This window comes from Sminthopsis crassicaudata, chromosome 1 (genome assembly GCF_048593235.1).
Source record: "Sminthopsis crassicaudata isolate SCR6 chromosome 1, ASM4859323v1, whole genome shotgun sequence".
NCBI classification, from domain to species: domain Eukaryota; kingdom Metazoa; phylum Chordata; class Mammalia; order Dasyuromorphia; family Dasyuridae; genus Sminthopsis; species Sminthopsis crassicaudata.
Window position 1 is genome coordinate 674,443,468 of NC_133617.1, and position 27,933 is coordinate 674,471,400.

General features: G+C 37.9%; 1 protein-coding gene and 1 long non-coding RNA gene across 6 annotated transcripts in view; one reads left to right on the forward strand and one right to left on the reverse strand.

Annotated features, from left to right (window-relative positions):
* The window catches only part of NISCH (nischarin), a 53,493-nt gene that overhangs the window by 10,106 nt on the left and 15,454 nt on the right, over positions 1–27,933 (forward strand). For 4 of the 5 annotated variants that reach the window (XM_074283427.1, XM_074283428.1, XM_074283430.1 and 1 more), the window contains exons 4-13: positions 10,555–10,603; positions 16,529–16,692; positions 17,196–17,291; positions 19,112–19,207; positions 21,170–21,322; positions 22,919–22,987; positions 23,577–23,762; positions 23,948–24,076; positions 26,208–26,321; positions 26,811–26,919. In XM_074283427.1, coding sequence (XP_074139528.1) covers positions 10,555–10,603; positions 16,529–16,692; positions 17,196–17,291; positions 19,112–19,207; positions 21,170–21,322; positions 22,919–22,987; positions 23,577–23,762; positions 23,948–24,076; positions 26,208–26,321; positions 26,811–26,919 — 1,165 coding nt within the window. Of the gene's footprint in view, positions 1–10,554; positions 10,604–16,528; positions 16,693–17,195; positions 17,292–19,111; positions 19,208–21,169; positions 21,323–22,918; positions 22,988–23,576; positions 23,763–23,947; positions 24,077–26,207; positions 26,322–26,810; positions 26,928–27,933 lie in introns of all 5 variants that reach the window. The other variant, XM_074283431.1, reaches the window with a different exon arrangement.
* On the reverse strand, positions 21,808–27,499 carry LOC141551632 (uncharacterized). Its single transcript, XR_012484924.1, has 2 exons — positions 26,523–27,499; positions 21,808–22,600 (listed from the first exon to the last, which is right to left on the reverse strand). It is a non-coding gene; the product is annotated as an uncharacterized LOC141551632 (long non-coding RNA).

Consider the following 27,933-nt stretch of genomic DNA (forward strand, 5'->3'; position numbering starts at 1 on the left):
TCAGTTGTCATAAACATTGGGTTAACAGCCATGCTTTTTCGGTGGCACATGTAGTCCGATGGAACTGTCTGACGTTTCTTGGTCTTTTCCTTTGTTTTGAGGTTTTTCTCTTTTTCTTTCTGTCTTTCTCCAATGGGCAAGGCAAATGTGGCTTCCGTTGGCACCCATCTGATTCCTTCTCCATCTGTAGAGATACAAGCAAACCCTCTCTCCCAAGCAGTTAACCTATCTGGTCCCTTCCATTCACCACTTTCTGGATCTCTCCACATCACCTGGCTATTATCTAAAGATAGTGGAGCTGCTTGCACTGGATACTGCCTTCTGGTGGGTTATAAAACCTGACTGCCGGAGCCCGTGCATCTTTGTCAAAAATCAAGAAGTTAATTGTATAAAGAGCTAAATTTAGAAATTCTTTGTGGCTCCCTCTTTCTTTTGTTTTTAGAGGAACGTCTTAATGTCTCTGTTTCTCCTCTCTACTATTGCCTGCCCTTGAGAATTAAAGGGAATGCCAGTAGTGTGTAAAGTCTGATACTGTACACAAAAGTATGCAAAATGTTTAGAGATATATGTAGGTCTATTATCTGTTTTTATTGCTTGTAGCACACCCATAATTGCAAAGGCTGGTATAAGGAATTCACTGACCGCTCAGGCTGTCTCTTTTGCTGCTAGTATTGCAAAAGTGAATCCTGAAAAGGTGTCTGCCACAACATGATAAAAGACAGACCACCAAAAGATTTATAATGGGTCACTTCCATTTGTCAAATTTCATTGGGTCTCAAACCCTCATTGGAGGGAGTATAGGAGCGTGGAAAGGAAGGCAAGCTGTATAGGCTTTTATTATGCTCCCAAGCTTCCTCTTTTGTTATTCCAAGTTGCAAACATAAAGGTCAAGCAGCCTAATGATATTTAGAAGGAGATTCTTGGGCTGCCTGAAATAAAGGAGTATTGGCCAATATGGTTTTAGAAGGCGATCTGCCTTTGAATTTCCATAAAAAATAGGACCTAGAAGTCTACTATGAGAGTGGACATATATGATACAAATCTTACCTGGATGCTTTCTCATTTGCTCTTAAAGTTCCTTAAAGAGCTGATATATATATTAGAGGCTACAAATTTTATTTGGGCTGTGGCAATTTTTTGAACCACACCCACTGAATAGGCCGAATCAGATATTTTATTTATATCTCCTGCTTAATAAGTAAGAGCTAGAATGATTGCATACGATTCATTCTACTGAGTGGACTGAAAAGGAGTTCTGACTATTCTCTCTATAGTTAAGTCATGAGAGTATACAGCACAAATGTTACGTTTGGATGCATCTGTAAAGATAGATGGTCCTTTAAGAGGAACTTTAGAAACCTTTTCTTCAAAAATTCATTGCCGATTATGTAATAGTCGGGCTATCTTTAATGGAGACCCATGTGTAAAACTGAGTAGGAGATGGAAGTCCAGGCTGAAGAGTTCCCATAGTTTCCATCTGTTCTTAAATCAGTCAACATTCTCCATTTTCCAGATTTCTTTCTTACAACAAATACAGGGGAAAGTTGTAAATGTCCTTGGTCAAGTGGCTACTATACTATATCTAATAAGGCTTGAATTTTATTGCTACCTAAGGGCCACTGTTCTATCCACACTGGTGTATCAGTTTTCCACTGAATAGGAACAGGTGAGAGTTAGCAGGCCTTCAACAGCAGCCCTGCCTAAAAAAACAAAGTACTCATTTGTAATCCTAATTGTTGCAAAATGTCTCTTCCCCATAGATTGATGATGGGGATTTTTTTCCACTATGCTGTGCTAACATCACCTTTGAGAGTCCACATTCCTTTCCATGCCACAGTGAGGCACTGGAATGGGACTCAAAGGGAGATGTGACTATATTCCTACACATTAAAAAAAATTGTGTGGGGAGGAAAGATGGGCATTCTTTGAGCTGGACACCCCTAGCTTGGGGGCCAACTATTAAGAGGTAGAAGATGGGAGAGAAAACCTTGGGTGAGAAAATGAGAAGTCCCTGGATCACAGGGACAGAAGAGGAGTAATATATAGAGTGATGCTGAAAAAATTAGTTTGAAACAAGATTATGAAGAATTTTCAGAGCTAAACAAACAATTTTATTTTCAATTCTATAGGTAATAGGAAGCCACTAGATTTTATTGATTAGGAGAGTGACAGGGTCACATTAATACATAAGGCAACTTACTTTGGCAGAGAACTTTAGGTCAGGAAATCTGATTGGAGGCCATTACAATCATCTGAATGAGAGGTGGTAGTGGTAGTTGTATGAGTTGAGAGAAAGAAAAGGTTAATTGCAGATGTTATGGAGGTACAAACAGCAACATTTGACAACTCATTGAATAAATGTAAGATGAGAGAAAGTGAGGAGTTAAAAGATAACAGCAAGGTTACACACTGGAAGATGGGAAGAATGATGGTGCCTTTGACAAAATAAGGGAGTTTGAAAGATGTGTGGGTTTCAGGGGAGTAGGAGAGAAAGGTATAGATTCTATCTTGGATGTGCTGAGTTTTGAGATGTCTCTGGGGACGTCTAGTTTGAACTGTCCAGAAGACATTTGGTGATGTGGGATTGAAGGAGCTAGCAATGGGAAAACTGGGAGACATCTCTATACATCTCTCAATCTCTGTAGTTAAACCCATGGGACCAAGATAGAGCCAAGATAGCAGAATAGCAAAAAGAAATATATCTGAGTTCTACCCTACAACTCTTCCAAACAGATCTAGAAAATATACTAAACTAAGCATCTCATAATTGGGGTATGTAAAATAGGGTTCTATACAAGCAGAGGGAATGGTTGACACTTGAATTTCATCCTCATCTGAACTGTCAAAGGAGGGAAAAATACACATAACACAGTTCAGCATAAAAATAATACGAGAAAGAGGAAGAAAAAAGAAAAGGAGGGGCAAGCAGGGAAAGCAAACTAAGAATTTTATATCTGTAGATCTATAGCAAAGAATTGGAAAATAAGGAGGTACTCATCACAAGGACAGTAGATGAGAAAGTTGTATATAAATGTGCTGGAATGTTAATATTCTGTAAGAAATGATGGAAGGGATGGTTTCAGAGAAAACTGGGAAGACCTGTATAAATCAATGCAGAGTGAAGAGTAAAACTAGGAGATCAATTTATACAATAATATTATATTAAAGACAAACAATTTCAAATGGCTTAGGAGTTAATCAATGTAATGATGAATTACCATTCCAGTGGACCTATGATGAAATACGTTGCCCTGATAGGGTGATGAAATATGCACCTCCTGAAAGGGTATTAATGGAGTGTAATTGAGTTAAATGGACATCAACAATGTAGGAATTTGTTTTATTTGTCTGTACATTTTTGGTAACAGTAATTTTTTTTTTCTTTTTTGGTTTAAAAAGATGAAAGGGAGAAAAGACAGATTTTTGTTACTTTGAAAAATTAAATTTAATTAAAAAGTCAGAAGCAAGCAATGATGCACAACTCACAAAGAGGAGCACCAGTGAGGAGAATCAGCCCTTACCTACCCTCCACTAGAGTCATTTCCACAGCAGCACTGTGAGTTCTTCAGACTTAGCAGGTCTCTGAGAGAAAGGACACTCAATTGGCTATTCACCATAGCTTTGGCTAATTCTATGGGCTTGATTACAAGTCTTATATGTTTCTGTTAATTGTTATGTTGAGATTTATATTATTATTGTATTATTATGTTATCGATAAATAATTTTGATAAATGCTTTTGCATTTATTAGACACCTATTATGTCATGGGAAATATCCTAAGTGCTTGGGATACAAAGAAAGGCAAAAAATGGTAGGATATCATAGTGAGGGTGGTAAGATTTGAATTGTTTGATCTATGAGTAATAACTGAAAGCTGAAAAAAGGTTTGATGTAAGGAAATGCTTCCCCATGCTGAAAAGTGTCTAAAATCCGTTTCTGAATGCTGCTTGTCAGGTATATAATCTAGGGGATTCTCATTCATAGATCTGGCATTAAATGGGACCTCAGAAGGCATATAGAAAATCCCCTCATTTTACAAGAAAGTAAATACAGGCCCAGATAGATTAAATGACATAATACAGAGATGACTTTTTGGTTTCCTTCAGCTCTGTCATTCTTTGATTATTTGTAGTCCTGTTTATCAGTTAGATACAAGTATTTTGATCACCATATTATAAATGAGGAAATTGGGGCTTAAAGTTTAGTTCCTTTGTACAGATTTGTATGACTAGTAAGAATCTGAGGTAGGTTTGATCTCATGTTTTTCTGATTCCTGATGCTGATTTCATTCTGAGATATTCATTAAACAGTTGTCCATTGTCCAAAGGAATCCATCACAATTTCATTCCTAACAAGGGAAGCTTTATGAGATCTATAATGAGGCTGCATCTGCATAGTTGTTAGCTATTAATTGTCAGCCTCCCATATGCACCTGTGTGACAGAAGACTGAACAATTCGGAATCCAGCCTATTAAATGTATTTAGGCCATTATAATCATAGTGAAGTAATCTCAGATTTAGTGGGGGAAATCGTGGAATCTGATGATGTTGTATATAGAGAAAAAAGGAACACTCCCATCTGGATAGTATAATAGGAAAGAAAAGCCAGCAGATGAGGTTATGGAGGAGCCAGTCATATGTATGAAAAGAACCACAAAGAAGTAGTGAGATGAACATCTGGAGAGGAAAGCAAGTTTGCAGCAGGGAGAGGCTGCAGGAAGAATGAGAACTGAATAAAATGATATTTGGTCATCAAGGATCATTGGTAACTAGAGAGAGCAGTTTGAGTCAAGTGATAAAGTCAGGAGCTGAAGGAAATTGAGGCAGTAAGCACAGACTCCTAGAAATTTTGTTGAGCCAGAATATAGAACACTAGCCTGAGCAGATAGTGGGTCTAATGGAGGGGGGAGAGTTTTGGGTGGTGATGAGCAAGGGAGAAGGTAATGGAGAAGAAAACAGTAGATAGGGAAAAATTGAAGCTTATATAAAAGGGGTGCTTGAAATTGCCATCTGCTGGAAAAGGCAGGAGGTATAGGTATAGGGGTACAGATTCAGAGCTGGCCTTGGTAAGGAGGTCTGTCTGATTGTCAGAACTGGGGAAAAGGGCAGAGGAGAGAAAATCTTAGTCAAATGCATTGATTGTCTCCATAAAACCCTCAGCTAATGGAAAAGAAAGGTGGAAGGAGTGAGAGGCTTGCAGGAATAGGTTTGGGGAACAAAGGTGGAAGGAGTGAGGGCTTGCGGGAATAGGTTTGGAAAAGTTTGTAGGGAGCGAGACAGGTTAGGATTAATTGCTTCAATGAAAGCCCAATTGAGGTTGGGTAATATAATTTTATCTTCTTTCTCATCATCATTATTACATAATGTAACTTCGGCAGATGTGAGTTTGATGAGAAGAAGTAAGAGGGGAGTAATGGAGGACCGAGGTCTGACAAGGCATGAGGGCTGATAGAAAGGTTGCAAGAACCAGAGTAGAGGAAGGCTAGGGGAGGTGAGCTCAGCTCGCTAACTCTAGTAAAAATTGGAGGAACAGGTAAGTCAGAGCAGAGGTAATGAAAGTGCTGAGGGCTCCAGGAAGCACTCGTGTAGGAGTAGGAGGGAGATAGCTGAGGTAAAGGAGTGCCATTATTTACTTAGAAAAGAGGGGCATTTACAGGTAGGATCTATCCTTGGGGACCCTATGTGGGCCTAGCTGCAATAAGAGAGCTTAGACTTTAAGAAACCTGGAGGTCTTAAGGGGGGGGTAGGGTTCAGCCTACATAGGGAAGTTCAGAGAAGAAAGTCCTGGGCCAGATGCTGAGCTCTGGGAGAAGAGGAAAATGGCCTTGGCCAGGATAGTCTGAGGTAGGTGGAAAATTGGGAGGCTGGGAACTTCAAAGCAGAAATTGTTAAGTCTTAAGTGTAGCTGAAGGGTAGTGGTCAGAAATGGGGTATGGGAGTGAGTTGGGAGATGTGGACTGGCATAGGGTTTTCTTGTAAGTTGGGTGGTTGATACAGGTTTAGGTGGCAAGGAAAGATGAGGCCCTTGTGCCTGTTAATAGAGGGCTCGAGTCTTTTTAAAATTATTAAATCTCCAGGCTATCTATAGAATTTGTCTTTTGCTGATAATTATATCTAAGTTATTTAGCTTTGAGAGGCAAACATGGCATGGTCATTAGGCCTCAGGAGCCCTGCCTCTGGTGAAGGTCAGTTGTGACTCTGGGCAGGTCATTTAACTTTTGCCTACCTGGGCATAATGATAGCACCGACCTCTCAGGGCTATTGTAAGAATCAGCTTAGATAACACATTGTAAATCAGGGCTAGTTTTATTTTTGTTTTTGTTGTTTTTTCAGGGCCACCCAGGCCACTACTCTCAATTTCACACCTGAAACTCCTGATAACCATAAAAGTCTCAGTTCTGAACAAGAAGAAAGTTAACTTTACATGTAGATATTTCCTATAAAAATAATCAGTTTAAAATAAAACAAAACAAATATACCCAGGCTTGTTTTCAAACTCCTCTTGAAACAATAGTGCTCTAAATGTAGAAAATGATGACACTTTTACCCTGATAGTAAGATCTAGCATACTTGCTTTTTTTTTTTTTTTTTTTTTAAGAAAAGGTATTGAAGCAGGTTGGGGTCCCTTTAAGAAACTATATTTCCTATTGATCTGTGATTCCTTTCAGATTCCCAGCCCCTCCTGGCTGAGACAAATCCTGGTCAAAAAGCATCCCTTTGAATTCCATAGGAGATCTGGACTTGTCCCAGCCTCCACTGGATCTGAGCCAATTTGGGCTCTCCAGCTTCCCAGCCCCCACCAAGACTCCCAATAGAATAAGCTTCCATCAACTAAAATCTTGGCCAATGGACCTCAGAGTAGCTCACTCAACTGCCAAGACTTCATTCTCAGTGCAAAACTCTTATTTTCCATGGATCTTCCACTACAGAAGCCAGTCTCTGGTTAAATTGATTTCTGTATAACAACAAACTTTCATTTTGCAACTAATATTCGGGAATGAGTGAAATCCTTCACTCCAAAAACCTGCGGTCAATTTAAAGGTGATTCTTAATAACTCTCATAGCCACTAACCTCTAGACCACCAGGAATCTAGACTACTCTACACCTCATCAGTATGATCTTAGTTATGATTACTAAGTTTTTAACATAAAACTCAAGATATTTGAAGTAAAATAGTATCGTATCTTTGGGCTCATAAGCTTTTCTAGGAAAAAGGACTTTCATTATTTAGTCCTTGTAGAGAGCTCTGTGAAAAGGTGTTCATATCCACCTTGTCTTATCAGAAGCAAAAATTCTTTGTTCAAAAATAATACTATCTCTAATCTTTTTTAAAAATAGTTTTTATTTACCAGATATATGCATGAGTAATTTTACAACATTGACAATTGCCAAACCTTCTGTTCCAATTTTTCCCCTCCCTTCCCCCCCAGATGGCAGGTTGACCAATACATGTTAAATATATTTGAGTATAAATTAAATACAATATATGTATACATGTCCAAACAGTTGTTTTGCTGAACAAAAAGAATCGGACTTTGAAATAATGTACATTTAGCCTGTGAAGGAAATCCAAAATGCAGGTGGACAAAATTAGAGGGATTGGGAATTCTATGTAGTGGTTCATAGTCATCTCCCAGAGTTCTTTTGCTGGGTGTAGCTGGTTCAATTCATTACTGCTCTATTGGAACTGATTTGGTTCATCTCATTGTTGAACATGGCCACATCCATCAGAATTGATCATCATATAGTATTATTGTTGAAGTATACAATGATCTCCTGGTCCTGCTTATTTCACTCAGCATCAGTTCATGTAAGTCTCTCCAGGCCTTTCTGAAATCACCCTGTTGGTCATTTCTTACAGAACAATAATATTCCATAATATTCATATACCACAATTTATTCAGCCAATCTCCAATTGATGAGCATCCACGTAGTTTCCTGTTTCTGGCCATACTGTCTCTTATCTTTAACATTTTTTTCCTAAATGTTCTCAATGTATGATTAGCATACTTATATTTTTCCTCTTTGCATTTCCCTTTTGATTCCTGCATTTTTGAGGACTACAGCTGTTTGGTAGTCATGAGACTGTTCAGAAATAACTATCTTGGAAAGAATTTTTAGTGTAGCAAATGTCCTGACAGCTTCTCGTTGGAAGCTTTTCTGTTTCTGCTTCTCTTCATATGCAAAATTATTTTGAGGAAAGTGATGGTTCTGTTATACTTGAGTCATCAGGAATTAGAGGACCTGTGCTGAAATCCATTCTGCCACCTGTGGGACTTTAGGCAATTCACTTCAGCTTGTTGAACCCCAGCTTCCCCATTTGTAAACGGAAGTATAAAACTAGGCAACCTCCCTTAAAGCTCTAAATGTATAATTCTCTTAACTGCTGTTGGGGCCTTCGACAAGTTACAGTAGTTTTTCTGGACCATATGAAATGAAGGCAGTATAGTAGAAGATGTCTGAGGTCCCTTTCACTTCTAAAGTCCTGTCATATGGCTAGCAACTCTGCTTTTCCTGTGGAAAGTAAGAACGATTAGTTGTTTTAAGAGATTTTAATACATTAAACTTTAGGGTAAACTTACAAATAGTTGAAGGTTTTAACAAATCTACAAGTTGTAGAAATCAGATTATTTGCTAAGATGACATTTGTAGATTCTCTTATCAACACCCCAGTAAGGTTATAAAAATGTACTAGAAGTAAGTAATAGTGATGAAGAAAACAGAGAGAAATAGCAATGTCTAGTCCCTGACTGCACAAGAACACTGCCAGAATCTTTCAGGGGCTCTGAGGGGAGATAAGGCAGAGAAGATGGAGGCTACAACCAAAACCCTAACTGAATCCCCAGGAGACTGAGCCAAACCCAAGGAATTCCTGCAGAGGATCTGGCCTAGTCTTAGCCACTGCATAGAAGAACCTACAAAGTGGGGCCCACCTCTTCTGCCAGAATAAGGGGGAACAAAGAGTCAGTCAAGAAGCTGATACTGAAACTAGGAGCAAAAGAATGTACCAGAAATAATGAAGAAAGAGTGGATTGAGAGATTAAGAGGTTCCAAGAGAAATCCAGCAGGAAAGTCCGGATTTAAACTCGAGTCCTCCTGACTCCAGGGCCACAATTGAAGTCCAAATAGAGCCTCAGAAAAATGACTTGGCCACAAAAATTCAGGAGCACCTGAGGAAAAGAAGGTACAAAAAGTAATATTAAATGAAATGAGACTTCTAGAGGAAAGAATGGGAAAGTGGGAAGCCTTATGTAAAATAGTGTTCATGAAAATTGGAATGAATCAAATGAAAGCAGTGATTTTGTGAGACAACAAAAAATATTAAAACAAAAGCAAATGATTGAAAAAAGCACAAGTTATAGGCAATCATTCCGTTTTTGGAAATATGTGGAAATAGACTCATAATTGTGTCTTTGAATGATTGGACTTCTCTTTAGTGACCCCTAAGGGAGCCTTGACAATCCAGAGATTCTAAAGTTGAAGCATCTAGGCATGCCGAACGAAGCCTGATGTGTTGTTTGACAATTTCCAAAATCCCAGCTCTAGAAGGAAATTTATTTTGCTCTTTTATTTACTCTTTTAGAAACATTACTAACAGTGATTTCCAATGGGGAAAAATGAACATCAAGAATGCTGACAGGGTGGAAGCTTCAAGAAAGTGCGTGGGGAAGTGGTTCTTAATCTAGTACTTCATGGGTAAAAAGATGGGGAAGTGCTGGGCTTAATTAAAGGCAGGAAAGGCTCTGATAATGACTAACTATTTCATTGGGCTAGTTGGTTGGACTTCTCAGAGCTTCAGTTTCCTTATCTATAAAACAGTGATAATACAATCTGTAGTTAACCCACTTTATAGGAGGATTAAATGAGAATATATATAATCTTTAAAGTGTTATGCTGTTAGTATTCCTTTACAAAAGGAATTAAAAACCTCCCCTCTGGAAGCCCTTGCTTCTCAGCCCTGTCCCTTATCCTTCAGAAGCTTTGTATTGTTTTGCAATGGCAGGTTACAGTTTCTTTCAGAGGCCTGCTTTCTTAGAGGGAAGGGAGCCTCTATAGATTTTTGAAGGCTTTGGTTTCTGAATTTTTGCCATTAGAGGATTTCATTTGCACCCTTTGTCTTTTAAGCAAATTTTGCAAGTTAACATGCCATAATCTATCTTAACCTTCATAAACATTTTAACTATTTGCCTTTGCCTTAATTTTGCTTAATTTTCTAAAGTGTCAGGATTTCTACTATATAGGACATCTTCAAGTATTCATCTGCCTGTTTGGGAATGTCTCAAGCTGAGTTAATATTATGTTAACTAAATCTGTTTTATTATCCATATTTATTTTATTTTATTTTATTTTATTCTTTGCTGAGGCAATTGGGGTTAAGTGACTTGCCCAGGGTCACACAGCTAGGAAGTGCTAAGTGTCTGAGACCAGATTTGAATTTGGGTACTCATGACTTCAGGGCTGGTGCTCTATCCACTCTGCCACCTAGCTGCCCTACTTAATCTCTTTTAAATGTGATAGGGTCCTTTCCTCACCACCTCCCTTTTTTCCCTCAGGAAATAAATGGCATCACTGCTGCCTTGGCTGAGGAGCTCTTTCACAAAGGTAAGGGAAAACAGAGAGTACTTTAATTGACACTCCTAGTTAAGTGCATTGGTCACTTTTCTCTAGTTTGCTTTTTCTTTTATCTCAGACATCTTTCTTTTCCTTTTTTCTTTTTCTTTTTCTTTCTCTTTCTTTGTTGTTATTATTGGGTTTTTATTTTGTTTTGTTTTGGTTTTTGGTAAGGAATTTGACAACTAAAAGGCATTTTTAAGGAATTTGGTAGGAGTCCTTCATTCCCTAATTTTTTCAAATAGTTTATATAGCATTGAAGTTAATTGTTCTTTAAATGTTTGGTAGAATTCACATGTAAATTCATCTGGTCCTGAGGATTTTTTTTTTTTTAGGGAGTTGATTAATAGCTTGTTCTATTTCTTTTTCTAAAGTGGGACTATTTAAACAATTCCTCCTCTGTTAATCTGGGAAGCCTTTATTTTTGTAGTTGTCATCCATTTCACTTACATTACCAAATTTATTGGCATAAAGTTGGGCAAAGTAACTCCTAATTATTGCTCTAATTTCTTCTCCCTTTTCAGTTTTAAGACTAATAATTTAATTTTCCTCTTTACTTTTTCTAATCAAATTTACCAAAGGTGTATCTGTTTTGTTGGTTTTTTTTTTTTTTTTCATAAAACCAACTTAGTTTTATTTATTAATAGTTTTTTTTTTTAACTTTCATTTTATCAATTTCTCCTTTTAATTTTAGAATTTCAAGTTTAGTATTTGGGGGTTTTTAATTTGCTCTTTTTCTAGCTTTTTAAGTTGCAAGCTCAATTTATTGATCTCTTTATTTTATTCAAGTAAGCCTCTGAAGATATAAAATTTCCCCTTATTACTGCTTTGGCTGCATCCCACAAATTTTGATATGTTGTCTCATTGTTGTCATTTTCTTGGGTGAAATTATTAATTGTGTCTATGATTTGCTGTTTCACCCATTCAATTTTTAAAATGAGATTGATGAGGTTTAGATTTAGGGAACCCAAAGGAAATTAGAGTTTCTGGTAATCAGGGAATTAAATGAGGTCTAGTGGCAGGTTCGGGGTTCAGGGAGTCAAATGGAGCTCCCCTGCAACCCCACAGAATTTGGCGCAAGGGTAGGGAGTTAATGAGGTCTGGTGGTGGCACAAGCTGTTCTCTGTAAAGGAATTTACAGACCCGAAGACCTAGATTGATAAAAGAGGTTTATTATGGGGATTGGAAGTAAGGTTAAAGTCTAGTTAAGGAAATAAGTGAAGGTAGAGATAAGAGGGCACCGGAAACAGTATTCCAGTGGGCAGAAACCCTTGGTGTGCCAGGCATAGGGCTGGCATGTTTGGAACTTCTGCAAAGAGAGGGTTTTGGTTTGGCTTTTTTATAATAGGGGGTTTTGGCTACAAGCTGAAGGGGGCTCATGGGTGCAGTCCCAGGTTGGCTCCTTGCTGGGTTTCAGTTAGGGCTAAAATTTGAATTGAATTAAATGGGTTTTGGGACTGAGCTGACCCCGCCCAGATAATAAAGATGAAACTTTATACTTGGGGAGTCCCCTCACTGAGGCAGAATTGAAGAAGGTTTTCTCCTTTAATGATTTTTCAGAGTTTTTGGGTGCTCTCTTCAAGATTATTTAGTTTTCAATTGCTATTTACCCCTAGCTTTTTGTTGAATGTAGTTTTTAGTGCATCGTGATCTGAAAAGAATGCATTTACTATTTCTGCCTTTCTGCATTTAATTTTGAGGTCTTTATGTACTATTATATGGTCAATTTTTGTATAGGTTCCGTGGACTGCTGAGAAGAAAGTGTACTGCTTTCTGTCTCCATTCAGTTTTCTCCAAAGATCTATCATACCTAGTTTTTCTAATATTCTGTTTACCTCTTTAACTTCTTTCTTATTTGTTCTTGTGGTTTGATTTGTCTAATTCTAAGACTGCAAGATTGAGATCTCCCACTTTTATAGTTTTGCTGTCTATTTCTTCTTGCAACTCTCTTAACTTCTTTTTTAGGAAGTTAGATGCTATACCATTTGGTGCATATATTTTTAGTATTGATATTGCTTCATTGTCTATGCTAACCTTTAGCAAGATATAGTTTCCTTCCTTATCTCTTTTAATTAGATTAATTTTTCCTTTTACTTGGTCTGAAATAAGGATGGCTACCCCTGCTTTTTTGACTTTATCTAAAGCATAATAGATTCTGCTCCAGCCTTTTACCTTTACTCTGTATTTATCTCCCTGCTTTAAATGTGTTTCCTGTAAACAATATATTGTAGGATTCTGGCTTTTGATCCAGTCTGCTATCCGCCTCCGCTTAATGGGAGAGTTCATCCCATTCACATTTACGGTTAAAACTACTAATTCTGTATTTCCTGCCATTTTATTATCCCCAGATTATGCTTTTCTTCTTTCCTCCTTACCCCCCTTCCCAATATCAAACTTATGGGCACTGCTTGCCTCATGCAGTTCTCCCTCTTTAGAATCCCTCCCACCCCCTTTGAGTCTCTTTCCCTTTCTTATACCTTAGTTATACCTTTACTTATTATTCTTTTCCTTTTCCCGTTTCCTCTCCCACTTTTTAATGAAGTGACAGAAGTTTATCCATAAACCAAATATGTCTAATATTTTCTTTTTGAGCCAAATCTGATGAGAGTAAGATTCACAAAATGTTCACACTCTCCCTAAATTCCCTCAGATATGATAGGTTTTCTTTGCCTCTTCACAGGATGTAATTTCCCTCCTTTTATCTCCCCTTTTCCCTTTTTCTGATACTATCTCCTTTCTACTTCTACTTCCCTTTTTTTGGGTATTATAACAGTAAAATCAAATTATACACGTGCTCTTTATGTATGCCCATAACAGAAATACAGTTGTCAAGAGGTCCTTTTATCTTTTGTGCTTCTCTTAGTTTTTTGTTTAGCTCTAGTTTTTTCATTAGGAATAAATGGAATTTATTTTATTGGAATGGAATCATATTTCATTGAATGTCCATCTTCTTCCCTAGAAGAAAGTGCTCAGCCTAGCTGGGTAGTTTATTCTTGACTGCAATCGAGTTCTTTTGCCTTTCAGAATATCAGATTTTAGACCTTTCAATCCTTTCATGTGGAAGCAGCTAGATCCGAATGAGCCTTATTGTGGCTCTTTGGTATTTGAATTTTTTCTGGCTGCTTGTAATATTTTTTCTTTAGTTTGATAGTTCTTAAATTTAGCTACAAGCTTCCTTGGAGTTTTTATTTTGGGGTCTTTTTCAGAAGGTGTTTGAATTCTTTCATTGCCTATTTTACCTTCTGATTCTATTACATCTGGGTAGTTCTCTTTGATGATTTCCTGTAAAATAGTGTCTACGCTCATTTTTTCATCGTAATTTTCAGGAAGTCCAATAATCCTCAGATTATCTCTCCTAGATCTATTTTCCAGGTCTGTTGTTTTTCCAAATAGATACTTAACATTTTTTTTCTATTTTTTTCATTGTTTTGGTTTTGCTTGACTGATTCTTGATGTCTCAACAAATCATTCGTTTCTGTTTCTTCAGTTCTGATTTTTATTGAGTTATTTTCTTTATTTAGCTTTTTTTTTTTACTTCTTTTTGTATATGTCCAATTGAGTTTTTAAATGAGTTGTTTTGCTCTATGGAATTTTTTCCATTTCACTAATTTTATTTTTTAACTGTGTTATTTTTCTTTTTCCAGTTCACAAATCCTACTTTCTGGAAAGTCATTTATCTTTTCTAATTCACAAATTCTGTTTCCCTAATAGTTCTTTACCTTTTACAATTCACATTTCAGGAAGTTGTTTTCTTTTTCCACTTTATCAAATTTTCTTTTAATGAGTTATATGCCTTTTCTGTACTCTCTTGCAGAGCTTCTCTTTCCTTTCTCCATTTTTCTTCTAGCTCTCTTTTAAGATCTTTTATAATTTCTTCTAGGAGAGCCTTGTGTGGTAGGGACCAGGTTATATTCCCCTTTGGGGTTTTGTCTGGAGATTATCTGCTGTTAGTCTCCTGGGGTTGGAAACCAGTTCTCTTTTCTGTACAGAAGCCATCTGTAGTTAGTTTGCTTGGCTTTTTAAACTCATTTTTTAAAAGCCCTTAGGGTCTGCCTCCAGAGCAAGGAGGTTACCAGCTTCCTCTACAAAACAGGAACAGATGGACAGTAGCTGTCCTGCAAAGGGGCTGCAAAGAGCAGGTGAGCTACAGAAGTGTGACTGTTCCAGGCAGAGCCCTACTGCCATGAAGAAGTGTGGCTGCCCTGGGCAAAAGCCCCTGGCTGCAGAATGGGGCTGCATAGTTGTGCTGTGGTCTGTGCTGAGTCACTCCCGGTGCTGTGTGCGTGTGGCCAGGTCCTATTAAATTCTGGCGTTTTGGCAGGGTACCCTCTACCTTTGGCGTTTGTGTAACTACTCTGCTGATCTACTGCTTTGCAACCACAGCAGAGCAGCCAACTTGTGCTAGAGTCCTCCCTGCAAAATTTCCACCTGGGGAGATCTCCCCCGCCCCTGCCCACTCAAGTGTGCTAGCCTCTGGTTCTGCCTCCCTGTCTGTGCTGGCCTGCTCCTGCCCGATCAGGACAAACCTTTTCTGGTACAGATTATCTTCAGCTGGTAATTTGTTGTACTCCTAGTATTCGGGAATTCTACCAGTCAAGTACTATTTCTAAGGCTAAATTTGGTAATTAGTAGTGAAGGTAGGAGAGGAGCTTAGAATGACACGTGTGTCTTCTCTGCCATCTTGGCTCTGCCCCCCAAAGGGATTTTTAGTAATTAGCCATGGTGGGATCACTACTCTGTCACTCTGAAGGGTCCAGTACTTTATGACCTAGGACTTGATAGTTCTATCTTATATAATTTTCATAGACAAGTTTCTGTAAGTAGATCCTACCCATTCCCTAATTGATCACTTAATTAATGAATATAGACATACATGCCAACCTAGTGAAGCCAACTAAAGATTTGATGTCCCCAGAAATGAATCCTCTCCCCGAAACATTTACACCCCATTTGTGTGTTTTGTTTTTACTCCACTTCTGTGGAAATCATTCCTAAATGTTTATCTTTTTTTTTTTTGCTGAGGCAGTTGGGGTCAAGTGACTTTCCCAGGGCCACACAACTGATAAGTGTCTGAGGTCAGATTTGAACTCAGGTCCTCCTGACTTCAGGGCTGGTGCTCTATCCACTGCACCACCTCGCTGCCCCTGAATTTTTACCTTTTATGAGTTATTATTACCTCTTCTGTGAGAGAGAGCCTAGTAAGAGTGAAGGAAGAGCTGGGTTTGGAGTCAAAGGGACCCAAGTTCAAGTCCTGACCAACACGGAGTCTGGCTGTCAGCTCTCTGAGACTATGGGCTAAGGGGAATTAACAATCCAAGACTGCAGAGGCAGAGAAAGAGCCGGCTTGCCTGGGAATCTGCTTGTCTTGGGATTGCCATAAGTGAGGTCAGAGGTCCAACATCCGTTGCTATCTGTCCATCCTTTACCAGGGTCTCATGTGCGCTTCCAACTTCAATTTGGGCTTTTAGGATACGTATCCTGCTGGGGAAGCTAAGCAGTTGTTTCAGTCGAGCCCTTGGGTGGTTTCTTGGAGAAGATGCTGGAGGGTTCGAAGTTTCCTTCAGCTAGGAGGCAAACTGGGTGAAGTGACTTGCCCGGGGCTGCACAGCTGATAAGTGTCTGGGGCCAGATTAGAACTCGAGTCCTTCCGATTTGAGGGCCAGAGCCCTACCCACCACACCACCTAGCTGCCATCTTCCTGTTGGTGGGCGAGCAACAGAGCAGAGCCCTGTGTGGATTGTAAGACTTCTGGGTCTCAGTGTGTGGGAGTTGTAACTACTTAGAAGGCATTTTTTGGCAACAGCTTCCTGAGCCTCTGCAAGGTAACTGAGCAGCCAGGTGGCCTGGAGCTGCAGATTGCAGGCTGGTAAAAAGGCTTTTTCTCATAGGAGCTGACTTCTTGTTGTTGGTTTTCAGGTGAACAGCTCTTAGTGGCTGGAGAGGTTTTTGCCATTAGACCATTGCAGCTATATGCGATCACTCAGCAGCTTCGGCAAGGGAAGCCCACCTGTGCTAATGGGGATGCCCAGACCGACCTAGGTCACATTCTGGACTTTACATGCAGACTCCGATACCTGAAGGTACCTAAGCCCCTCTCATGGCCCATCTCTCTGTGGCCTGTTTGTAAGAAAGTCTTAATGCTTTGACTATTTAAATAGGTAAGAATTTACTGTTATTATTTGATGGTGGGATGGAGAAGAGCTTTGCAGCATCCTTGAATGTTTGCTTAGTTTTTGTCCACGCTGATAAACTTCCTATCAGATTTTAAAAAACAGGATATACTAAGATGCTTGTGTACTGCCACTGCTTGGCACCAGGTGGCAGCTGAAGCTCAAAATTGACCTCCTCCAGCTTACTTAGCTCAGCTGATTTATTTTACTTTTATCAAACATACAGAATTGTCAAGTTCTTCCTTGTAAAATGGATGCCTCAGAGCAGAGCATGTGTAAAGCTCATGTTGGCTTTGTTTGGAAAAGCATGATTCAGCACTGTGCCATTTGGCAGCTAACATAAATACTAATGACACGAATATTTGGGGGGGATCCCATGAAGCATCATGCCTAATGAAATTCGTTATTTGAAGGTATCTGGTACAGGAGGACCTTTTGGGACCAGCAACATTCAGGAGCATCTCTTGCCTTTTGATTTATCAATATTTAAGTCTCTTCATCAGATAGAGGTAAGGTTTCGGTAACTTATAAGTCTTATAAGTATATAGTTTACAAGGTTGTGAGATTATGAAGAAATTATCTTTATTTTGGTTGTCTTTGACACATCTAGTATTTTACCTCAAGTAGAAAGCCTTAACAAAAAGGTATTTCTTGCTTTCAGATGGCACATAAATTTTGTTAGGTATTTAGCATCATACTCTTCCTGTTACCCTAGCAGAGAGGTTTTTGAAAATAGAATGTTTCTCAATTAATACAGGATAAATGAACCTGAAATTCATCAAGTTTAAAAGACAAAAACTTAGCTCATGCTAGTCCTTTGTCTATTTATATTCATATATTTATATACATATGCTCACCTTGAACATGAAGATTGAAAAACTGAAGGGACAAGTAGCTATGATTCCTGAGGACAGATGTTGGAGCAGGCTTATAGACTCAGCATGCTTAGTACATTTTTAGGATGCAGCCAATGTAGGGATTCATTTTGATGAACTACACTCATTTGTTAAAAGCGTTTTGTTTTTTGGGTTTTTCCCCCCTTCAGTTAGGTGGTGATAGAAGAGAGAAAATGCTTGTTAATTGAGAAAAGTTTTCACAGCTTATCCTGATTATTTAGTGTGAAATTTTCAATGGGTTAGGGATTCTCTACCATTTTGAATTGTTCATTGACCCTTACTAGAAACCCATCATGTCAATATTGAATTACATAGTTTAAATACTTATTTGTCTAAGAAAGTCCTTTGTAAAAACCACATAGATATGTGAGCTCCTAATTTCTTAATTAGGACCCTCTGAATTTAAGCATATTAGTCAGCAAAGGAAAAGAAACTAACCAGGATTCCCTCAGTAACGGTGAGTGAACAGGGAAGAGCCCAGCACTGAATCCCCACTCCGAGGTGGGGCGCAGGCCATGTGGCGTATGGAAGACCCACTCCCCGGTGCCGCTCTCGGTGGGGGCCCAAGTCCTTCTGATCGAGTCACAGCCTGTGGACGGTGTGAGGCCTGTAGTGGTCCCTGGCGCGTCGGGACCGGGTCTTCTCGGAGTTGGGTTGCTTGGGAATGCAGCCCAAAGTGGGTGGTAAACTCCATCTAAGGCTAAACTAATTTTCTAATTTTTAAAAATATTTACATGAAAATGTTTAAAGTGATTATACATGTATAATTTATATCATGTTGCTTGCTGTCTTGGGGAGGGGAGCAGTAAGGGAGGGAGAGAGAAAGTTTAGAATGCTAAATCTTATAAAAATGAATGTTGAAAAAATACTATTAAAAGAGAAAAAATGTTTTAAAATGTAAAAAGTGATATTTAGAAAGAAATAACAGACTAACCATGGGCCCAAAATTGTGTTTGTTTCAGAGACCTGTAAGAATGATTTATCTGTTGAGAAATAATTCTGCATATGCTCCCTTCCAGGAGCTCATATTTAGATGGAAAAAGGTTTGCAAAAATGAAGGTTGTTATGAATGTTAGACAGGCAAGTTTGAACAGAGGTGTGGCTCGAGTTGTAGAATTCTCTCCCTCTTCTCTCATCACTCAAGGGTATACTAAATGATGCAAGTGTTCTTTCATTCATCAATGTGATTAAAAGGGTTTTTGCACTCAAGTCACGTTTCTTATGGTTGGTGGTACTTCTTTAATTAACCTCTGTGACACAGGTGGCCCTTACCTTACTGTTAAACATGAGAATAAGAAGGACGCCTTTGTTTTTAGAAAACAATCACTTGGTGCTTAAGTCTCTGCAAGGATGACTTAGGTCTTCATTTGGCTTCCAGCCTTCCATATTATAAGGGAAATTGAATTTATGAATTATGTTGTCTTTTTAAACAGATAAGTCACTGTGATGCAAAGCATATCAAAGGGCTGATTTCATCCAAACATACCTTAGCCACATTGAGTGTCCGTTTCTCAGCAACCTCAATGAAAGTAAGTTTATACCCTTTCCTGTCCTGAAAAATCATCAATTTATTTAAAATTAAATTCAGCTTGTGCTCCAATGAGAAAGTTTAAGGTCATGGTCTAGGCAGTTGTTTACAGCGTTCTCTCTCTCTCTCTCTCTCTCTCTCTCTCTCTCTCTCTCTCTCTTTTTTTTTTTTAAATTAGTGATTGAAATAAGTGCCCTTTCCCTGTCTCTGATCTGTGAATTCTCTGTCAGAGCATTTAATATAGAGTGTAGAGAGCACTACACTGTGAATTTCAAGGCTTGAATGCTAGAGTCCAGGCCTGCTAATAATTAGTGCTATAACTTCAGGCAAATCACAACCAGCTTCAACTTGATAATTATTAAAGGTCTTCCTTGGATCCCAGTTCTAGGTTATAATCGATCACATTGGTCCGTCCAACTTTTAAATTATTTCTCCCCAGAACTACTTTATCATGGATGTTAATTTAAATCAGTGAGTGATATTAATAAGGCTCGTATTGAACTTAAGGTAGCTTTTCTTTTTAAAGTAAAAAATGTTAGCATTTGGTAATCATGTATCTTTAGCTTGAACCAGATTATTAAAAGTAAATACTACTGGGATATTATCTAACAGAATGATATGTCTTTAAATAAATTGGTTTATGAATGTTGTCATTAGATTAAATTCTGACATAAATTGAACTTTTTGTTTCTCGTTCTTGATGTATTTTAAGGGAGGTTGAGGTGGAACAAATGAGGTCATAGAACTTTTGAAAAAAAGATCATTTTTTGGAAAAATGCAGAGGGTGTTAGCTATTAAGGGGGTCTTGTTATGGCTTAGCAGAAGAGGTATTTTAAGTGAATTTAAAAGGTTTCCAGATTTTAAAACTTTTAATTAGCTTATTAATTTACTAATCCCTATCTAGGTATTAAAAAAGTGGGTCTTTGATATACAAATTTGGGGCCTGTGTGAAAAATCTTTCATCCTTACACGTTGTAAGGAGACTGAAGTTCTATCCAGGCTTGCCTATGTGACTCAGGGAAGCCTCATTAAACTAGATAAGAGGTTCTGAACCTTTTATGTCATGGGCCATATGGCAGTCTGGTGAAATCTAAAGACCCTTTCTCAGAATCATGTAGGATCAAAAAGGAAATCAATTATGTTGAAATATAGTTTTAAAAATATTAAACAACCCAGCAACCAGAGTTAGAGATCTCAGGTTAAGAATCCTTAGATTAGCTAAGTCTCGAAGATCCCTTCTAGCTGGAAAGCATTGAGTCTAAGTTAGGACAATTATTACACCGTCCCATCTTGCTTTATGTTGATTTTTTTCCTTTTCTGTCTCAAATGAATAATAAAGAAATCTAGGGGTTTTATTTGGTAGGCATTTGAAAAAAATTTAATGACCTTGCTTTTGTACATTATAAAGATTTTATTCCTTTATTCCATTGGCTTTAGAATCTGAATAAAATCAAAATATTATATGATTTGGGAAGCCTAGGGGAGGGGGGCAAGGCACAGAATTGATGATATGTAAATAAAGACTTTTATCCTATAATGGTGATAAAGGATTTTTGACAAAAGAGAAGTCATCTTTAGTTGCTAAAAGTCCATGATAACTCTATGGAAAGTCATGATGCCACCAATCACAAATTAAGCAAACTGTAGTCACTTTGAGCCAGAGGAAGCTGTTGACATACAGCAGTGATAAGAGAAGGAAAAATGAAAAAATAAAACAAGATGGAACAATGTAATAGTCATTTTTTAAAAATACCAAACTTGTTAACTTCACAGGTAGTTTAAAAAAAAAAAAAAAACTTTTCAATTTATCAATATGGCCTTAATGCAAATAATGTGACGCTTTGTTTTATGAGAGCTCCTGTGTCTGCATTAAAATTTGTGGAAGTCTTTAAAACTTTTCAGTGATTGTCAAAATGAAAAACATTCAATATACATTCATAGATATTTTAAACTTTTTACACAGGAAATCATTGTTCCTGAAGCATCAGAATTTGATGAGTGGGAACCAGAGGGTGCATATCCAGATTGCCCCGTAACTGCAGTTATTCCAACATGGAGAGCATTAACCACTCTAGATATGAGTCATAATAGCATTTCACAAATTGATGATTCTGTGGTAAGAGTTTTGAAATCTCCATTTAAGTTCTCTAGAATGGGCCTTGCAGAGAGTTAGGTAATCAGTGAATATTTGTTAAGAAAATGAATGAATTTTTAAAAGATTGGGTCTTTGGAAATTTCTCTGGTTTGCCAAAATTATAAAGATGTAGGCTTACCAGACCTTGAGACGCTATATGTATGTTTATAAAAGTGAAGATTTTAGGATGAAATGAACTAATATCGAAAACTATAATTTATTTGTGCCATTGCCTTTACTTTTCAGTCATTTCACATATGTCCTTTCAGATAGAGCCTTTCCAATGACAGTGACCATAGGTGACAGTGTTTATAATAGTCTCAATAGGCCACCATATCTCTGACATAAAGGGGAAGTTATATTCCATTATCTGTTTTCTAGGACCTTCATTGGCTTTTTATTTATGCATGGTTTAACTTTTCTTTAGTGATTTTTCATTTGCAGTGTTATAGTCATATATATTGTTAACTTGGTTCTGTTTTTTAATTTTTTTTGCTCTGCATCATTTCATACAAGTTTTTCTTTTAAGTTCCTTATTTGTCACTTTCTACTGCATATCATCAATTACATTCATATACATATTTTGAGGCTTTTCTCCCCCAGCAGATTCTCAGTCAATAGGTACTCACTTTGTTTTCACATTTTTTGCTGGCACAAAAGAGTTCTTTGGTATATGCTGGACTATTGCTTCTGTCTTGAACCTTCTTGGGTATTTGCCCAGTAGCAATATCCATTAGGTCAAAGAAAATATGAACAGTTCAGTCATTTGACATGATTACAAGTTGAAAATCAGAACATTTGGGGGCATTTCTACCAATAGAGAATCATTGTTCATCTTCCTATAGTCCTTCTAAAAATGGCTCTTCCCAATTTCTTTGTCACCCATGTCAGTTTGCATGATGTAAGGTGAAATCTCTGGAGGTGTTTCAGTTTTCATTAGAAGAATCAGAATAGTTCCTCTATATAGAGCCCAGTACTTTTCACTGTAAGAGTAGCCCAAAGCAAAGTTCTTCATTAATAGTCCAAGGCTGGATTGAGGGTAGAGAAGTTCATTTGGCATTCAATAGATTATAAATATCAAATATATAGAACCTATAGTATCTGTGATAAATCTATAGTATCTATAATAAAAGTCCCTTCCTGTAGAATCTGGGGACATGTTAACCATGATCTGGAACTTGGTTGTCATGCTTATCCTTAAGGAATTCTGTTGGAGTCTTGAAGTGACCAGTCTTCATCTGTATCTTCCTCTTGCTCAATCTGATAATAGGTTGGAACGATAAAGAAGCAATTATAAATAGTATTATAGTACTTATTGCAGAAGTACCAATCATGTGCAAAATTTAGAAGAAAAGCAGATAGTTTGTTCTCAAAATCTTCAGGCCAAAGAATTCTTACATTGTACAGAAGTTCTCAAAAGTACTTTCTTTAAAATTCCTAAGGATCATAGGCCGTTCAAAGGTCAAGATCAATAAAAGATAATTTATATGAAAGTACTTTACAACTTGTAAATTACTATGCAATTATAAGCAATTATCATGAGATTATTACTAGTGACCTTTTTTTTTTCTTCCTCAGAAACTTATTCCAAAGATTGAATACTTAGATCTGAGTCACAATGGAGTGATGGTAGTAGAAAATCTCCAGGTAATTTATGTGAAGAAATAATTCCTTTTATAGGAGATCCATTTCAATTTGTGTTTCAAAAAAGGTATCTAAGGATAATTAAGATTCATCACAGTTTAAATCTTCTTTCTTCTAGGATGTAAGAATCAAGGATTAAGATAAAATGAAATGATGAATATGAAAATGCTTTATGGGAGCCCTGTATAAAAATAATCTAATATTTGTAGTAATTGTTTTCTCTGACATGGCAAGAACTCAGAGCTCTTGGCTAGGAACTCAAGGTAGTCTGGAGCAGTGGTTCCTAGTGTAAGCCACAGACATCTGGGCTGGGGACAGTTACTTATTTCTAGAAATTGAGAGGAGAATACACTTCTGAATAAATATTTCTATGGCATGAATGCTATTGTAATTAATGTAAAACATCAGAAAACTAGAATCTGTTTTACAGAGAAAGCCTAATTTAAGTATTCATTTAAATTCCCACCAATCAAAAGTATTACTGCATCACAAGCTTTTCTTTAACTATGAAGAACTTTTTTTTTAATGTAACTTTCACTTATGTTGAACTGATGTAGCTCTTCTTCCTCTGTTCTATTCTCATGGCCTGTAGCACCTGTACAATCTCATTCATTTGGATCTATCATACAACAAACTCACATCGTTAGAAGGCGTTCATACCAAACTAGGAAACATCAAGACTCTGAATTTAGCAGGGAACCTTCTGGAAAGTCTGAGTGGATTAAACAAATTATATTCTCTAGTCAATTTGGATCTCAGTAACAATAAAATTGAGCAGGTGATAACTTCTTTTAAAGTAATTGCTATATTCATGTGATATCTACGTTGGTGGGTAGTGGTGGGGTATTTTAAAAGGTTTCCTTTTGTTTCAAAAAAGACAATTTAATTGCCTCAAGTCCCCTGAAGTGGCATTTACTATTTAAATTTGGGAACCAAGTGATTTTTAATGCTTTCCCCTTTCAGATTGAGGAGATAAAAAACATAGGAAGCCTCCCTTGCTTAGAAGAAGTTGTATTATCCAGCAATCCTCTGAGCATCATCCCTGATTACAGGACCAAAGTACTAGCTCAGTTTGGGGAAAGGGCCTCTGAGGTAAGCCACACTTGGAAAACACCAAATCTTATATAAGTGATGAGCTGCTACAAGTTCTAGGATTTTTAGGGTTCAGGGAAATTGCTGGGCCATATTTTGTTGCATGTTCATGTTTTTATTTAATATCCATTTTAGTATCTTCACCAAGTACTTTGAACTAGGAGAAATAATGATTCAAATGTGTTAACCCTGCCTTCTCTGAGCTTTCAACTAATAAGGAAGATAGGATATAATTGCATAAGAGTATAACATAGCGCTAATGAGAAATACACAGTTCCTATCTTTGGGAAATCCAAAAATTCTTTTTGACTTTTGGGTGGTCTTTCCCACTTCAAAGAGAGTACCTGACTTAGTTTTGGGAAGGTGGCTGTCTTCTGATGTTTTCTATTTGACTATGCTGATAACTGTGTCAAGAAAATAGTAGAAATGTGTCTTTGAGAAGCATTCTTCAGCCTACTTTTTGCCAGCAATACTAGAATTGAAAGGGACATCTGGGCTTACATATGAGGCCTTAAGGTAAGGATCCATATTAAAACAGATAATTTTGAGACTAACTTTTCAATTAATGACTTATAATTGACAGGGTTGGAAAAAATAATGCTTAAAATAATGACAAAGAATCCTAGACAATTGTGATGACAATAAGCAAGCATAATTTGATGAGCTCCTCTTACCATTTTTTAAAAATTCCAAATGAATTTTTTGTCCTTAAGTTTTAGGTTACATGTTTATATTTCTATTTTTATACCTATAAGACATTTCCATTTGGGTATCCTGTCACCTCAAATTCAGTGTATCCAAAACCCATCTTCTATTTTTACTCTAATTCCTTTTCAACTTTCCCTGTCTCCATCAGTGCCACCCCCATTCTCTTAGGAATGGGAGTTTGTGGACACATCCCAGCTAGTCTGTCATTAGACCTTTCAGATTGTTCTTTCTAAATGTTTTATGCACCTGTCTTTCTGCATGGATGTGGTCAACTGTTTGTGGAAAACTGTTTTACCATTGTTTGCTGAGTTGTTGTTGTTGTGTTTTTTTTTTTTTTTTTTAAATTCTTAGCCTCTACCATTCAAGACTTTCTGTGTACTGTTTTCTGTGTCCCAGCCAAACTAGGTTCTCACCATCCTCTGTACTCACCTCATTTTCCCATCTCTGTGCCTTTAAAAAATAATCAGTATTAATGCCCTTTGTTTCTATATCACCTACATTTCTTCTCCTCTCCGGAGTGTAATCTTTTATATATCAAAGATAAAAAAGGGAGGGGAAATGAAATTCAGCAAACTAGCCAACATACAAAAAAAAAATCTGACGTCCCATGTACACATCTACTAAAAAGTAGAGGACAGTGCCTTCTCCCCTCTCCTTTGGGGCTTGCTTGGGTCATTAGGATTGCATGGCATTCTGTATACAGTAACAGCAAGATTGTGTGATGGTCACCTATGATAGACTTAGCTTTTCTCAGCAATAGGGATGTGAGATAGTCCCAACAGACTTGGGATGGAAAAAGCGATCTGCATCTAGAGAGGGAACTATGGATACTAAATGTGGATCGAAGCATACTGTTTTCACATTTTTTTCATTTTTCTTTCTCATGGTTTTTTCCTTTTGTTCTGATTTTTCTTTCACAACATGACTAATGTGAAAATATATTTTAAATAATTGTACATTTATAACATATAGCAAGTTTCTTGCTGTCTTGGAGAGGGGAAAGAAAAGGGAAGGGGGGAGGTAAGGGCAGGAGAGAGGAAAAAATTTTGAAATTCAGAATCTTGCAGAAATGAAGGTTGAAAACTATCTTTACATATGGTTGGAAAAACAAAATAATATTAAGTTAAAAAAAAAAAGGAGCCATCATGGGGCTGATCAGAGCTCTCTTCAGATGGAGGAGACATGACCTGAGGTGAAGCAAGGTTACATGGAAGAGTTGGTCTCATGTGATCAGAAGAACCATTTCACTGAAGTTTGGGTGATTGTAATCTGTTAACGATATTTTTGTTCTGTCCTGTTTGTGTGACCATATAGTTAGGTAGTTAAAGGGCTAGGGAGGATCTCCTTCTTTGGTATATTCTTCTTGGAGCCAAGCAGTCTTGAGGATTTTCACAAAAATATTTTTTCTGTGGATTTTGTTTAGGTTTGTTTGGATAATATCATTACTACAGAAAAGGAACTTGATACTGTAGAGGTGTTGAAAGCAATTCAGAAAGCAAAGGAAGCTAAGTACAAACTGAATAATTCTGATAAAAAGGTGGGTTTTACATTGGTGACATTCTGGTGGGTGGGTGGGTGGGGATATATGGGCCCAAGAAGGGGAGCTGAGAGTATTCATGGACCTGGTCTGGTTGCTGTCTTACCTTAGTGCTGCTCATGTGGCTGAGGACAAGAAATTCATTTTGTAAAAAATTAAATGACTGTTTCTGAGCGCACGTGTCTGTCCCATTCCTCTTACCTGCTCAGGAAGGAGTAGAAGATGGCTTGATGTTTTGTGCAATTACCTCCCCGTTCCCTTTGCTCATTTTATGTCTGTCCTTCACAATCTTTGTTTTCCCTCCTTCCTGGGAAAAAAGGTTTTGGGGTCGATGTGCACAGTCAACCTAGAAGGGTTGTCTGGCCTGTGGAGCGAGGGAATCAGGAGCGTGAATAAGAGCCCTCGATTGGAGGGCTCTGGGTGTGCTTGCAGTCCTGGTGGCTCGGCAGCTTCTCCTTGTCTTTAATCCCCGCCTGCTTTCTTTATTAGATCAGTGAGGATTCCCGGCTCACTGCTGCCAGCTCCAAACCAAACTGTTCTTCTCTCCCTGTTCGTCCCTCTTCTCCCTCTCTGCCTCGGCCTCTCGGCCCCAGCCAAGGTAATCATGTATGTATCGTGCTAACAAGCAGGGCGGTTTCTGGGGACCGCTTCTCTGGGCTAGAGGAGAGATAGAGCAGTTGTGGAGCACTTGCTGTAGGGTCAGGCTCTGTGCTCAGCCCAGAGGCTAGAAATAGAAGCCCACAAGAAGCCTCTACTCCTGCAACCAACCTTCTAATGGGCAAAACCAGGATGGAAGCATGATGTGGAAATGACTGGGAGGTGTGAAGGCCTGATTCCTTTCGAGGTAAGGTGGAGGAGACTTATCTGTCCAGGCCTGTCCAGGTGACCTAAAGGCCAGAGCCAAGGTGGCTAGGAGTGGGATAAGCACAGGGAATAAGGGTTAGTGGATAGGAAGCTTCGTGAGATGGCCAAAAGTTGTTACATTAGTGTCTGTGAAAGTTCTGTTCTAATGGAAGTGAATGAGAGCCAGTAAGATGAAGAAAGCCTAAGTGAACTAAATGTCCTAATTGGTACTTGTCATTCCACAGTCATTTCAAAATACCTTCCAGGAGGGTAATGAGCCCAGAGAGAGAAAATAGAAAGCCTTTATGTCCTCAGATCTATTCTCCCACCTCTCTGGGACCCTAGAGACCTGCTCAGTAGAAGAGTTCTGATCCCCTAGCAACAGGTCTCTCTGAAACATTGAGAAACATCGCCTAGGAAACTGAAAATGTCAAATTCAAACAGAGACAGATCCCAGGTGGCCACACACTGACTTTAAAAACCATAAATTAACATCATTTGCAGCACATTGTATTTTTATTGATTTTGTTAAACATTTCACCAATTGCATTTTAATATAGTTTTAATAATTAAAATTAGTTTAATATAGTTTAGGAGTTTTGTTTAAGCTGAGAGTTTGACACCTCTATAGAACTATAAATTAATCCATAATAATAATTAAGAATCAATTGGAACAGTAATCATTTATTCATTGGTTTATATGGTTGAGAATTCTGACTGTGTGATGGGTGACAGATAAACTTTCCTTTGCCATATATATATGCTTATC